At 37.1% G+C, this 14,471-nt stretch overlaps 1 protein-coding gene across 1 annotated transcript in view; it reads left to right on the forward strand.

Annotated features, from left to right (window-relative positions):
- INPP5F (inositol polyphosphate-5-phosphatase F) overlaps window positions 1–14,471 on the forward strand; it is a 46,910-nt gene that overhangs the window by 21,418 nt on the left and 11,021 nt on the right. The window contains exons 4-12 of the mRNA XM_026105536.2: window positions 67–195; window positions 948–1,115; window positions 1,408–1,464; window positions 4,509–4,704; window positions 6,930–7,109; window positions 8,849–8,916; window positions 9,324–9,448; window positions 11,896–11,973; window positions 12,778–12,898. Of these exons, the coding sequence (XP_025961321.2) occupies window positions 67–195; window positions 948–1,115; window positions 1,408–1,464; window positions 4,509–4,704; window positions 6,930–7,109; window positions 8,849–8,916; window positions 9,324–9,448; window positions 11,896–11,973; window positions 12,778–12,898 (1,122 nt within the window). The remainder of the gene's footprint in view (window positions 1–66; window positions 196–947; window positions 1,116–1,407; window positions 1,465–4,508; window positions 4,705–6,929; window positions 7,110–8,848; window positions 8,917–9,323; window positions 9,449–11,895; window positions 11,974–12,777; window positions 12,899–14,471) is intronic.

The following is a 14,471-nucleotide window of genomic DNA, read 5'->3' on the forward strand; positions in this document are numbered from 1 at the left end:
TCTTTGAATGTGCTAAAGTATATATTTAAATATTAGCTTTAATTCAATACTATTGCTATTATTTAGCTTTGTAAAAAGCACCATTTTGGGATAAACAAATCAGAGAAGATTACGCAGTCTCCAGATGACTCAAAATTTCTACTGAAGACCCTTACTCAAATTAAATCAAATGTGTCTGCTCCAAATAAAAAGAAGGTATGCTTTTACTGTTTTCTTGTGGTATTTTTTTTTTTTTTTTGCAGAATTTTTTTAGTTGATAAGTTGATAAGTTAAAGGTTGTGGTGAGTGACCAGAATGACCACTAATAAATGACTTGAAAAGAGAACCAGTAAAAACACTGCAGAATGTGACAGCTTTGTCTTGAAGTTCAATTTAATTTTTGATTATTTAACTGTTACTGTTCTTTCCTTTTGTCTTTACATAAGTCCTGGTAAGAAGGCATTAGGAATTCCTCAGGAATTGTTTCTAGTGGGATTTGAAACTTCTGCAGAAGGCCCTGTTTAAGCATCTCTGAGTTGAACACAAGATGGGTTTTCTAAGAAAGTCTGTGCACCCTTAAAATCTCACCAGAACACTTTTGACACAATACTTAGCTGGGTTTTGAAAATGTAAAGAATACAGAATACTTATTGAAATTGGGACAGGTAAATGCAGTATCTTTAATTTAGGGACACCTGAGAAACTGGATATACTCTTTTGATCTTGCATTCAAGCAGTATGTTTCCAAGTCTGACTTTGCTCTGAATAATCCTCACGATGAATGTACTTCTATGATGCATGATATTTTAGAAGATGCTGGGCCTTGAGTTCTCTCTGCTACCAAATTTAAAATTCTGCCCCTCTGAGAAAATGTTTGTTTTGCAAGGTTAGAAATGTGATTTAGCAAATATGGTTAGAATCTCTTTCAATAAAAGCAAAATATAAGAATTTCATTACTTTTATTTCAGATTAAAGAAAGTAAAGAAAAAGAAAAGCTGGAGAAGAGATTATTGGAGGAGTTGTTCAAAATGTTCATGGATTCAGATTCCTTTTACTACAGTCTGACCTATGACCTAACAAATTCAGTACAGAGGCAGAGCGCGTGTGAAAAAACTAACTTGCCTCTGTGGAGGAAAGTAAGTGTTTTTTCTTTAGGAAGATGTGCAATGGTAAATGTATGTGGTGCAAACCTGCCAGGCCACATTCTGCATATAATCTACAGTAACTGAGGACCTTGCCCTGGAACAGACTTCTGTTCAAGGAACTGAAAGCCCCCAGCAGCATGTCTTCAGTTGAGCTGTTACATATTTGGAAGCAATGAACACTAGATTTGTATGTGCAGTTGTAGTGAATGCCCTCAGCATCTCTGCCAAAGATATCTTCAAACCTTGGTTAAAATACTGCAAAAACTATTTTTGTTTTAAACAGGTTGATGACAGATTCTTTTGGAACAAGCACATGATTGAAGATCTCATCAGCACTGATGTGAGTCTTTTCTCAAAAAAGTGTATTATGAGTACAATTCCAAAGTTAAGGCCTCATAAATGTTAATTAGCAATCTGCTTGGCAGAGAGGTCAGGATCCGGGCTGTGCCTATCTGAGCTGAGCAGCTGACTTCCTGGGCAGCTGACACTCCTTCCCCCAGCTAGCCTGTCATTTGGCCTGCAGTCACTGCTAATGAATGAACATCAGCCAGACTTACAGATTATTTTAATAAAGCAATGCAGAATAACTTGTTCTGTGGTGTAATAGTTCATGCTGGATTCTGAAGGAATACTTAAGATCCACTTACCTTTGAAATGGATTGTCCCTGGACAGAGCTGACTTTTTTTTTTTTTTTTTTTTTTTTTTTTTTTTCTTGCTCTTCTCCCTTATTGAGTAAAGAAACAATATTCTTTGGGACAAGATTTCTGTCCTCCTAAGTGGAGATTATTTTATATAAAATATATACATGAGTATACACACTTATAAAAATGTCCCCCCCCCCCCCGTGACAGAATAGCTGATCAACATAACTGTAGTGTAAAATAATTATTCTGAACAGTTCAGAATGAAAAAGCCTCTTCATAGCTAATGGGCACACAAATCAAGAAATGTACAACAACCGCTTTTTTCTTCAATGGATGATCTTGCTTCATTGTAAATGAACCCCTCAGGTCAAAACACACTATTAAATGCCAATTTAGCCCAAGTATTAGGTGGTTCTAAAGCTGACAGGCATCTTGCCTTATGTCCTGTATCTTTTTCATTAATGATTTTATACTCTGTGTGGGATTAGAGCAGGATAAACCTATCTTATGGTATATGAGCTTATGGGATCAGAGTAGGATAAGACTGGATGTTCTGTCAAGTTTCACACAATGCAGGAATTTAACTAGTTGGATCTTCACTTTATAAGATACACATGGATAACCTTGATTAGCATGGGACTCAGATCTAAATTCTGTTTAAGAAATGGAGGTTTTAGGATAAAAGAACACTACTGTGCAGGGCTCTGAACCTTGGGCTTGGGTGCTGAAGACAGCTGAACTGGTCCATATGAAGCCTATGTTTATAACCTCTGCTGAAAATAAGCTAACAGCTTTATTAGTTTTTAGTATGTCTAAGGTATTTTTGTGAGTTGGTGTGTTGTGGCGGATGGTCATGTGCTTAGAGGAAATAGCTAGTATCATAAATCTACATTGTGATTATTAAAACAAAAGGCATGGAATAGGCCACTCTTGTGACAGTCAAGCACCTAACCTTGATGAAAGGCTCTAAGGAGCTCTGCAGGCCTCTTAACTAAACAAATCTATTTCCTTAAGTTGTTTGTCTAATTATTTGACACTTTTAACAATGAAAATTTTTTTTTCAAAAATACAGAAGTTTTTGTATATTCCAACAACAGTTTAACTGGTACAACTGAAGAATGTTCTTCCCTCCCTGTTTGCCATTGAAGTTTAAATTCTAATGAATTGTTGGAATTTTACTTTAAGCTTGGCAAAAAACCCTCACTACCTTTACTACCTTCTTTATCCTCCACACTTTATAGTATTGTACAATGCAGAATCTTCAGAGGTGAAAGCATCAATGGCTTTAAATGCACACCTATTAGTCTCACAGGTTCCCCTTGCAGCCCTCTGCCCTGCCACCCTGTAATGGTTGTATTAAAGTAAACCATAACAATTCTGTCATAGCTTAGGTAGCATAGAATAAGATAAATCTTTCCTGCAAGGGAAATGTATTTACTTAAGGATGTCTCCAACAAATAATGGCAAATACCTCAAATGTCTTTCCACCTTTATTTGAATTTCTTCTTAAAAGTGCTATTAGAATGCTACTGCCTGAATGTGTCTTTAGATGCACAATTTATTTTATATATATACACATACACACACATGTAAATGCAGATTATTTGTTGTCTTAATAAAAATGGAAGTAGCCACTCAAACTGACCTGAAAGCTATCTCTGTATATGTGGTGGTTTCTTTCTTTCTCTTTTCTCCTGCCTTCTTAGCTGTCTTCCGTTTCTCCTTCTTGTTGATTCTAGTAGGCTAGGCTGTTCTGACATACAAGGAAAGCTCTGGAAAACATAACTTTGGTAGGATGGTGGGCATACTAATTCTTGCTTATACAACTAGCTTAGAGCAATTGATATTGGCTGAAAGTTTCTTGTTGCCACACACGCACCTTGCTGGTTAGCAAGTTCTGAAAACCTTTTATAACATGGAAGCGATACTAATGTTCTCAAACCTGAAGTCTGACTTCTGAGGATGTGCTGCGTGACAATTGGGGCAAAACTAAAAATCCAGTTGACATTCTAGTTTGTGTCGAATTGGAAACATGGTAGAAAACTAACTTTCCAACAAGCCATAAGTTCAGGTAAATAGGTTGGCCATGTGTATTTAGGGAATTATTCTCCACCTCTATGTGGGCATATGGGGTACAACTGCTTTAAATTGGAAACTAGGTAATCCGTTTACCTTTATTCTGCTTTGTCTGACTTGACTTTCTGAATCTTTGGCATGAATGGTTATTACTCTAAGCTTTTAAACCTTAGTTAATAAAACAATGCTATATGAAAATTTCCTGTAAGGAAGGGGAAAAGAAGCTTTTAAAATTGTGATAGGAATATTAGGGCTCTCCTAAATCCCTAGGTAACTGGGAGTAGAGGAGGGCTTTTTGCCTTTTTTCTTGCTTCACCATCATAGAAATCCTGTTGAGGTGTGGTCCTCCCCACACACACCTCCAATCCCCTACTTTAAAATCCCTACAACCAGCAGAGGGAAAAATGCTGTTTTCTTTTTTTCTTTTTTTCTTTTTTTAAGGAATCGGACAGATATGACAAGCTTCTTAAAAAATGAAAGGAATAGTTAGCAACTGTTAATATACATGAGAAATGGTGGAAAAACTTGTAGGTAATGTAGAATAAATTAAAACCAACAGGAATGTAAATGTGTTTTGTTGTGTGTGTGTGTTGTGTTTTTGTTTTTTTTGTTTTTTTTGGTTTTTTTTGTTTTTTTTTTGTTTTTGTTTTTTGTAACCTTCAGAATGCTGAAGTGGATTTCTGGATTATACCCATCATACAAGGATTTGTGCAAATTGAAGAACTTGTGGTAAATTATAGTGAATCTTCTGATGATGAGAAGAGCAGTCCTGAAACTCCTCAGGAATCAACTTGCGTAGATGACATTCACCCAACATTTCTGGTGGCACTTATCTCACGCCGGAGTCGGCACAGAGCTGGTAAGCAAATACTTCAGAGTATCAGAAGGCCCTATTATTGACAAACAGCTTAGATTGGATGTAAACAGACTCTTTGGAATACTGAAGAGGAATACAGAAGATAAAACTTGGAAGACAGTTCTATGTTGTTCAGCAGATGTTAATATCCTGTCAAAGTACGTGCTATAGCCTTTCCTGCTTATGGGAGACTAGTTACTAAGGGAGCTTCACTGATCTCTTTTGGGCACTGAATGTATCCTTGGAGATGATTGTTCTGGGATAAACTTCCCTGTCCTATTTTCAAAGAACACTTTGATCTGAACCTTGCTTAGAGCACTGAACTGATACTGATACTTCAGTGGGCCTGGGTGGGAATGATGCCTTCAAAGGTCTTTGAAGGCTTGACAGCAGTTCAGTAGGAACTTGAAAAGGCACTTGAAGAATCATTTGTCTTTTCTTGCCCCCGAAGGGAAACTAGGTAAGGCAAAGGTATGAAACAAAGACCATGCTTTGGTCTTGCTCATTGTTTGACTTATTTCAATAGGAAAGAGGCAAATAAGTTTATTTCCTGTATTTCAGAGAACAGGAGGAAAGATTGAATTGCGTTAGTAGGTCCTGTTCGATTCTGATTTTTTTCAGTCTGAGCACTCTCCCGATATTCTCTACCCACTCCAACTCCTCTTGTCTTTCCTACAGAGCCAGTCTTTTAACATATCAGAACAAGAAAACCTGGTGAGCTTATCCTAATATGAGACTGGCTGTCTTATTGCAGCTCAACTCAATGTATTTAATCCAGTTCTAAGGAAAACTGTTGATCAGAACTCTTCAGAGTAAATATGTGATGGTTCTAAGATAGCATCCAGTTTGCAGTAAGTCTTATCTGTGCTAAGTTGCTTTAAAAAGCCTGAAACTGAACTGCAGGGTAAATAGCTCATCAATTTGCTCTTTACTATTAATGACATTATGACCATCTGATTCCTAGTCCAGAACACAAATTGTGTAGAGCTTTTCCTCTTTAAAACAAGAGGATTGTTCCAGTAGATTGATGCAATGCTTTGAAGAAGAAGTACAAGGTAAAGCCATGTTTTTAATTCATTCAGTAATGCTTAATTTTAGTTAAGTGTTCAAGGTGTTTTCATTTATTTCATTTAAGTATTGAAAAACTTGTGAGAAAGTTTCTTAGACAAATTAGTGTTATGTTATACTGAATCTTTATTTTTCAGATAGCTTGTTTTTAATAACACATTGCACTAAATTATTAACACACCTGAGACCTTAAGGAAAGGTGCCATGAGACATGAAGGAAGACAGCTCTCTAAGCTTAGAAAAAAAGAGCATAGTGCCTGGAAAAGTTGAGACTTCAAGAGTAAGGGAACTACAGTTTTTTTCCCTGATGGCTTAGTTTGATTTTGGGATGATGTCCCCTGACCTCTAGTGGGAGGGAATAAGTAAAAGGCATCTGAAGCTTTAGTCTGAAGTCATGGGCCAAAAGGTCCTTCCTGATTAAATTGTATAAAATTACCTCACTCCTTTTTGTTTCAATAAAGGTCCCTATGATGGGTATCTTACATTCTCTTCACTTCCCTATTTCTAACCCCCTCCCATCTCCTTTATGGTCCTTAACTGCTGCTGTGGGGTTCAGTTCAGAAGCTCAGCCCAGTACTACTTCAGAACTTGGAACAAGCTGTTCTGATTCTGCAGAACTGAATTTCTGAACTACTTAAACTTTAGACTTGAATCTTTCTACAATTTTTTAAACTTATTCTCTCCCTCTGTCCTTTCTGAAATACAATGGTAGCTTCTCCTTTACCTGATTTCTATATGCAAACACTTACCTGTTATGTTTAATGACCAGATCAGAAGATCTTATTGTGAGAAGTGGAGCATCTGTCAGTAAAAGGTGCCTTTTAGGCTCAAGGAAAATACTGAGCACTGAAGTCAAACTTGCTAAATTTGACAGAACAGGAGGCATACGTATTCTTTAGAGTGGACTAGTTGTTCTTGGCTTTATAGGCTGTTTATTCAGTGCCAGTAAACTGCATTACTCTGTCAACTTACTGTCTCTTTCCCCCGGCCTTAAAATAGTAAACAAAAGTTGTGGGGACTGGAAGAAGATACTTCTACCATTTGATATGGGAGTTTGTCTGGAGCTCTATTCTTGTCACTTGCTGAAAACACTAGCAGAGTTATCCATGTTTAAGACTAATACTTAAATGCAAATTGATCGTTATTCTCATTCCTCCTAGGAATGCGGTATAAGCGAAGAGGTGTTGATAAAAATGGGAATGTGGCAAACTATGTTGAGACAGAGCAACTGATTCATGTCCATAATCATACTCTCTCATTTATTCAAACACGAGGCTCTGTGCCTGTTTTCTGGAGCCAAGTTGGATATAGATATAACCCACGGCCCCGACTGGACAAGAGTAAGTATTTTTGAATGGAATAACTAAAGATCAGAGTTCCATTAGAAATAGGGAAACTGGAGTGTTTCTTTACTAATAATTTTTTGGTGACTCTTTCCAAGAGCTGTGAATAATAGTAGTGACTTGACTGCATTTAACTTCTGCTGTAATGCTAGCTACATGGAGCTCTGACTCTTTATCCCTTGTAAATTCAGAGGGATCTTGAGGTTTCAATATTTAATCAAGTGCCTGTTTGTCTTGTTTGTTGCAGTGTTTTTTGGGTTAAGAAGGGAGATACCTGGCTTTCTCTTCTGAGAAAGTCTGCTTAGTGAGGTCTTAAGAAAACCTCTGTCTGAGGTTTGCTGAGGTTCCTTCTGTATTAAGAACCACTAATTCATTGCGGGGAAAACTTAGACACTTCATGTTGCACAGTTCTGTAGTGTGTCTAAGAATATTGGGAAGAAGCGAGTATGAATGCTAGTATGAACTAGGTGTCCCCTCCCTGAACTTCCAAAAGATTCTGTTGGCCTTTGTATCATCCTAGTAGGTTTAGTATTGTAAAAGGGAAAATTTTCTGGGAAGAAGACTAATATGTTCATGATCTTGTGGAATCAGAGTGACACTGGATTGGATTGACTGACATCCCAGACATATCTTATAAGTATGTACTTCTGCTAGTCAAATTTGTATTTGCATTCTTCTCTAACTTTAGCAAGTCTAGTTTTCTAGAAGACTCCACTCCACTGAAGACTCTAGGGCTGAAAAATCAAGCAGTAGATCCTTTTAGGTGAGGGCTGTAATGCTGAAAATGAAGGGCTGTGTTTTTCCTGTCTCTTGAGTAGGACCTAGTAAAACTTCTTTTATGTTGCTTAGGAATCTAACCATAACTCTAGCACAATTCTAAGCTTACAAGCAGTATCATTCAAGACTTAAGGAAGATGTGTCAATAGATTCATCTCTTGTGAGTTTACACTAAATACCTGAAGATAACTGGAGAGGGATGATTTGTTGCCAGATCATGGAAAGGTAAACATAATTCATAGTGAGGAAAACTAGCAAGCTGTAGATTTGGGAAAATCTAAGACTAAACCCCCTTCCAGATTACATGGAAGCAGCAGTTAATTATTTCCATCTGAAAGCTTCTGTGTTGTGACATGTTTACAAATCTTTTTTTGTTCAGCTCTTTTTCCTAATGGGATTTTTCTAAAGGAGGAATTACACTTTAATTTGATATGCTTCTCAGTAGAAACTGAGACTTTGGAGGACCACTGGTAGTTTAAGCTGATAGTGTTTGTGTTTGGTTTCTCCCCCGCCGCCCCCCCCCCCCCCCCCCCAATACTTTAGTCTTCCAGGAGAGTTGGATAACACTTTGAGTGCAGTACATCTTTGCTCTTTCAGTAACTTCCTAGCCCCAAAACAACTATGAACTTCCCTTCTGAAAGGGGTGTGGTAACATGGGTGAGATATGTATGCGGAGGAATTCAATAGGCTTATAGAAAAGGAGTAAGTTTTGTTTTGCTTTGGGTGTAGAGTACATTGGACAAAAGAATTTTAAGAATGGTCTTCCATTATGTACTATAGTAGTAGACCCCCTATGCTGCAGTTGATCAAATTGATGCAAGACCTTTTAGAAGCAATTCTGTATAATGCGTTATGCTATGCTGCATAATTATTTTAGTTTAGCTCATACCCAGATGTGTACAATTGGTACTTCAAGTAGAACTTGTTACTGAACAGACTAACATTACTCTGTCTTGCAGGTGAAAATGAAACAGTGTCCTGTTTTCGTGCACATTTTGAAGAGCAGCTGAAATATTACAAAAAGCAGGTGAGTGCTACATGAAGTCAAGTTATGTTCCTAAAGTGCAAGAAATTAAAAAAGGGCTTTTTATCTTTGGAAGTTTGCTTTAGACACTTGGAAAGGTGATGCACAATCAAAATTTGACTAACTTTCTTGTATTCTTCAAAGTAACCTGAACAGCAATAATACATTACAAAAATGCTTAAGCCCCAGTTTCAGATATGTGACTTATCAATTCATGGCTTCCTTGTATTAACATTCAGGTAGGCAGGTAACTGTTAGAGCTTATTTGATGTTGAGTACAAACTAGCAAATATAATAACTTTAGCAAGATGACCTACAAACTTTTTTAACTCTTGTCCTATTTGTTACAATGTGATATATCTAAGGAAGTCATGTTGCAGAAGATGACTTTAATTAAAACTCTTGAACAGGTTATTATTAACTTGGTGGATCAGACAGGCAGAGAGAAGATTATTGGAGATGCTTACCTTAAACAAGTGCTTCTGTACAACAATGCAAATCTGACTTACGTTTCATTTGACTTCCATGAGCACTGGTAAGACCCTTTAAAAATGTCACTTTGAATCCTTTTCTCCTTAGCATGAAAGGAGAGCAAGAAGGAAGAAGAAGACCTGTTGTTTGTTTGCTTCTGTGTGAAACACTTTTTTCAAAGAATAATTACCTTTTGGGAAAGAAAGCCACATAACAAACTTAAGTTTGGATGACCAAACACTGTTTGTTGTGTGCAACAGATCTCCTTGCCTAGTAAATATGGTGCATATTTTAAAAAAACTTAAAGTTGCTCTGCTTTAAGCAAGGCAGTTGCCTAAAATGTGCTTTGAACATAAAGCTGTGGCTGACCCGCTTTTCAAACTGTGCGATATTCTGCTCTTAATTCCCTACTAGAAGCCATTCTTCTCTCTTGCTTGTTCCTGTAGATATAATGTGGTTCTTTCAAAGTCCTGATGCTGCTCTTCTGTGATTTGGTTTGATTGAGTATAAATAGTTGCTGTTTTCATGACTCTACTCTGATGTTGGCATGGACTAATGTAGTATTCATATACTCACACAGGCATGCACTTCCCCTGTCTCCCTCAAGCAGATTGCAGTTGTGGATGAACATGGGGTCTAAAAACTGTTCTAAGCTTCATTTTTGTAACTTTAATATGGGGAGTGCATCTGGCTTGAAAAAGGATGCAGCATTACTAAGTACATCATTAGTATTTTTTTTTTTTTTCTGAGAGGAAAAAGGACTCCTCCCCTCAGTGCTAATACCCTTTAAAAGAATTCTTTTCTGTAGAAACATCCTGAATTAGTTCTGATTTGGTGGTACTTTTTACATGAGTTTATTTTTGTTTCCTTTTCCTCTGAAAAACTGTTATAGATGTGAAGGCTGTTTCCTGTTACACTGTGGCCATCAGTGTGAACAGAGACCAATTCTGCAAGTGCTATCTTTGGAAAGTGTGTAAGTGTGTATAGGAGTGTTAATTCTGTAGGTTCACTCATAAAGCTGGGCAGACTATCCCTGTTTCAAAGCTATAATGGTTACTTTTGCTGAGGCTCTTCAAATGAGTACGATGTTGCATATGCCTAAATATTTGCGTACTTGTTATTCCTTATGGAATCGGTGTTTTCCCCATAGCTACCTAACTGCAACGTGGGGTTGATCTGATAAGAACTTTTTTGAAGACCAATGAAAGCATGCAGTTAAAACTGAAAGCACCGATCTCTATAGGCATTGCTCAAGGAGGTCAGCCTAACATGCACCCTTTCTGGGAGTGTCGGCTAGCATTGTGTATGAATCCATGTCCTTGTTGCTCAGACCTACTCGTTTTCTGTAGAGGCTTTGAAATTTTTAGGTCACGTTTGATGCTGGACTTAAAGCTACAGTAGTATGTTTTCTTAGTTAAAGTAATAAGAGCTAGATCTCCCTTCGACCTGTATTACCTGAGAACGCTAATGTAGGTCAGTTTGTCTTTTCAGTTTGGGCTTTTAATAAGCACTCTCCTTCTCTGCCTTTAATTTAAAAAAAGAAAAAAGTAGGAAAGGGGTATATAACACTCATTAAAACGTTGTAGATACTGGAATGAGGGAGGATTTCTGTAAGGTGAGCTGCACTTATCAGTCTAAATCAAATTTAGATAAGCCCTTAGCTACTCAGGTAATGAAAGTATTCATATGCACTCACATTAGCTGACATCTTGATCATTATGAAATATAAAAATGTGAACAGCTTTTTATCAAAACAGATTCATGTACTCAGTAAACTGCTACTTTATCTTATTCTAATTCAAAAACAAATTCTATGCCCTTGTTTCCCCACACCTTTACCTAACAACTTGCATCCTTTCCTGTCCTAGCATCCTTCTTTGCTGTGGCTCTCTAGGAAATTGGGTATTATTGAAGGTGTTAGCATGTATTAACTGAAACCCGAGTATATTACTTTTCTTAGTTAAATATTCATAGAATCCTGTTCTGAGTAACAGACAAAGCATCTTTGTCCCTCTCCAGCACTAGGCTAAACAAATACGTATGTATGCATAGCTGACTCATTTGGAAGAATGGCTGTATGAGATGAAAAGCCATATACCAAGCTTTGGCTGCTCTTAGATAACATCTTAGATGCAGGGGATGGGAGATCTGAAAAGAGAAATGCAAAGCTTCTATCATTCAGTTTGCTCTGCATGTGCTTTCTTAAATGTCAAGCTAGAAGTTTTCTCTGCCATCTTCTTTTACTATTTATAGATTAACTCAGGAATGCAAATTCTTGAACTTACAGTTCTGACTCTCTTGTCTCAGATTTAGGTGTTTAGCTGTACTTTAAAATAGCTCTGAATATTGGCTACTACTTAAACTTTCAAACTTGTTTGTTGCCTGAGAGAATATCTGCTTTTTCTCACTTAGCTGAAAACCCATCTGTACCTAATTATTTTATGATTTGTTTTTAAAACAAAACAAAACTACCTTAGTTCAAACTAACTTCTCTGAAATTCTGTATTTTAGCCGAGGAATGAAGTTTGAAAATGTTCAGACATTGACTGATGCCGTTCATGATATTATTCTTGACATGAAGTGGTGCTGGTAGGTACTTATTGTTTCAGACTACTATGGAATATTTTTAGGAGAAACTAAAACAAAAAATGATCAGCTTCGACAAACTGAAGGTCCCTGAATTTGTATTATGTGCCTCTCTTGGTGCCTAGCTAGTGCATCAGCACTTTGTATTCTGTGTTCTGAAGTGTTTTTATTCTGTACACCTAACAGCAAAATCCTCAGATGCTCTCTTCTGCCTCAGGTTTACTGCCTTTAACTCTTCTAGCTTTTCTTATTTCTAGTATAAAATACTTGATGACCTACAAACCCTAAAGCTCCAACCTTACTGTTGAAACCAGTAGGCATTCTTGACCTTTAATTTATACTGATTCAAGTTCATGTATTCTGGGGATGAATATGGTTGTAGTATTTCATTAAATTACTATATATTGTTCCATGTATTTTGTGTGAGTGAGGTGTCCTGTCAAATTACTTTCTGATTTCTGTTTTGGCAGTCAAGTTTAAGTACCTTTTCTCTCTTGAAATCTGTCATTACGTATGTATGAACTGAATTAAACATCCAGTTACATATAATATCAAGTTTATGGTCTAAGTAGGCTGTGTTTGGGTATCTAGGCTATACTAAAGAGATGTGGCCTTAAGGAATGAGGATAGATAGGAACAAAAGTAGCTAATTCTAAATGGGGTGTAGCTAGGATGAAGAGTGATGCTAGAAATAACGTCACATATGTAAGAATTTTTAATTTCTACTTCTTACTGTTTGTAGAAGTTGATAAATTAGACTTGATCTAAAATGTCTTAGTACAACTTCACTCTTTTTTCTTTTGAAAGGGTTGATCAAGCTGGTGTTATTTGTAAACAGGAAGGAATTTTCCGGGTTAACTGCATGGACTGTCTGGATCGTACCAATGTGGTACAGGCTGCTATTGCAAGAGTGGTCATGGAACAGCAGGCATGTATAACTAATAAATTTTTTAAAGCTCTGGGTGCCTCAAACCTAATCATTATTCATAGGGACAAGAGAAAAGAAAACCTTTGCTTGAGTAACACTTAAACTAGCCTATTCTGGTGGGGATTTTCCCAAACTGTTTGAGAAACTGTGAAGCTGAGAAAGTAGTATGTACCGCTGGAATAAATTAATTATTCTAAAACTAATGTCTAGTCTTTCGGAGAAGAAAGGACTGGCTGTCTTCATCCTGGAGATGATTTTTCTGTTACAATATACTCATTTAATAGAAAAGTTACATGGCAATATAAAGTTAATACTCTTCTGCTCCTAACATCCCTGGTCCCCCCAGAGATGTGAAAGGACTAAAATCTAACTGGATTCAACTCTCTGTGTAAAGCTAGAAGCTATTTCAAGTGCTTGAAGTGAAATACTCTGGTGCAGCAAATAGGGGGATTAGCTGCCTCTTCTTTGTGTAGAAGAAAAATTAATTCATGATGTCCCAGGAGAGTAACTACTATGTTCTGGAGCAGCTGTCCCTCCATAGAGAAGGCATTTCCAAGGAGACTGAGTGGTCCCTCTTATTATTCTTTTCTTCCTCCTCTTCCCCCACCGTATATTTGTTTCCTGACTGATTTGATGTGTGGTTTCTGACACCTCAGTGATTATTACTTCTTCCCCAGTGAGGACATAATAGTATTTGTAACTGAAACTTTGAAGCTTCAGTTACAGCCCAGCATAAAATGGACAAACTTGCCTATGCTTGGGGTAAAGGATAAAGCATGAGGCAGGGCCTTCATGTGAATAAATAAAAAGAATGAACAGCTCTATTTTATCTAGCAGGTCCTGTTTGTCATCTGTGGTATGAACTCCTGATGTAGAAATTCTGGTCTACAATAATGACTGGGATTTTGGTTTTCCATTCCTCCCCCACCTCAACTCTTCTGTCTGTTACCTCTGAGAAGTCAGGCAGTCTTTCCAACCTTTCCAAGCCATATAGATTATGGAGAGGACTACGGTAGTCACTTCTGTAGTATTAGATCAGATATAAAGTGTGCTGCATTGTTCCCAATTTATAGCTGAAGTACTTCAAAATGAATTCTTAACTGAGAAATGCCCTAAGCTTTAGAAAGTGACTGGCATGAAGTGAAATATTTAGTTACATGCATCCTTGCCTTTGCATTTCCTAGGAACCATGTGATGTATTTGCTCTCTGCTGGGAGCTTGATAGTGTTTTCAGAATTGAATAATCTTATATAAATTGGTATCTTGCTCACAAATAATGCTTGAGCACTTCTTAAGTTGCTATAACTTTGCCTATGAATTGGCCCAAGCTATCCCTACAGTCAGCCTAAAACTTTGACTGCACTGCAATTACTTATTGCTTCAGAATGGAACGTTGCACTGCTTTACCAATTGAGTGGTAAAAGGCTTACGTTCATATAATACCTGAGACTTCTCTTGGAAAAACTTAAGTACTGGTTGTTTTGAATAGTAATGCATCTTGCTTTCGGTATCAATGTTAAGCAGTAACTGTCCAAAATGCACAAACATTGTTAATAAACATAACATATGTCAC

This window comes from Dromaius novaehollandiae, chromosome 6 (assembly GCF_036370855.1).
Source record: "Dromaius novaehollandiae isolate bDroNov1 chromosome 6, bDroNov1.hap1, whole genome shotgun sequence".
NCBI classification, from domain to species: Eukaryota; Metazoa; Chordata; class Aves; order Casuariiformes; family Dromaiidae; genus Dromaius; species Dromaius novaehollandiae.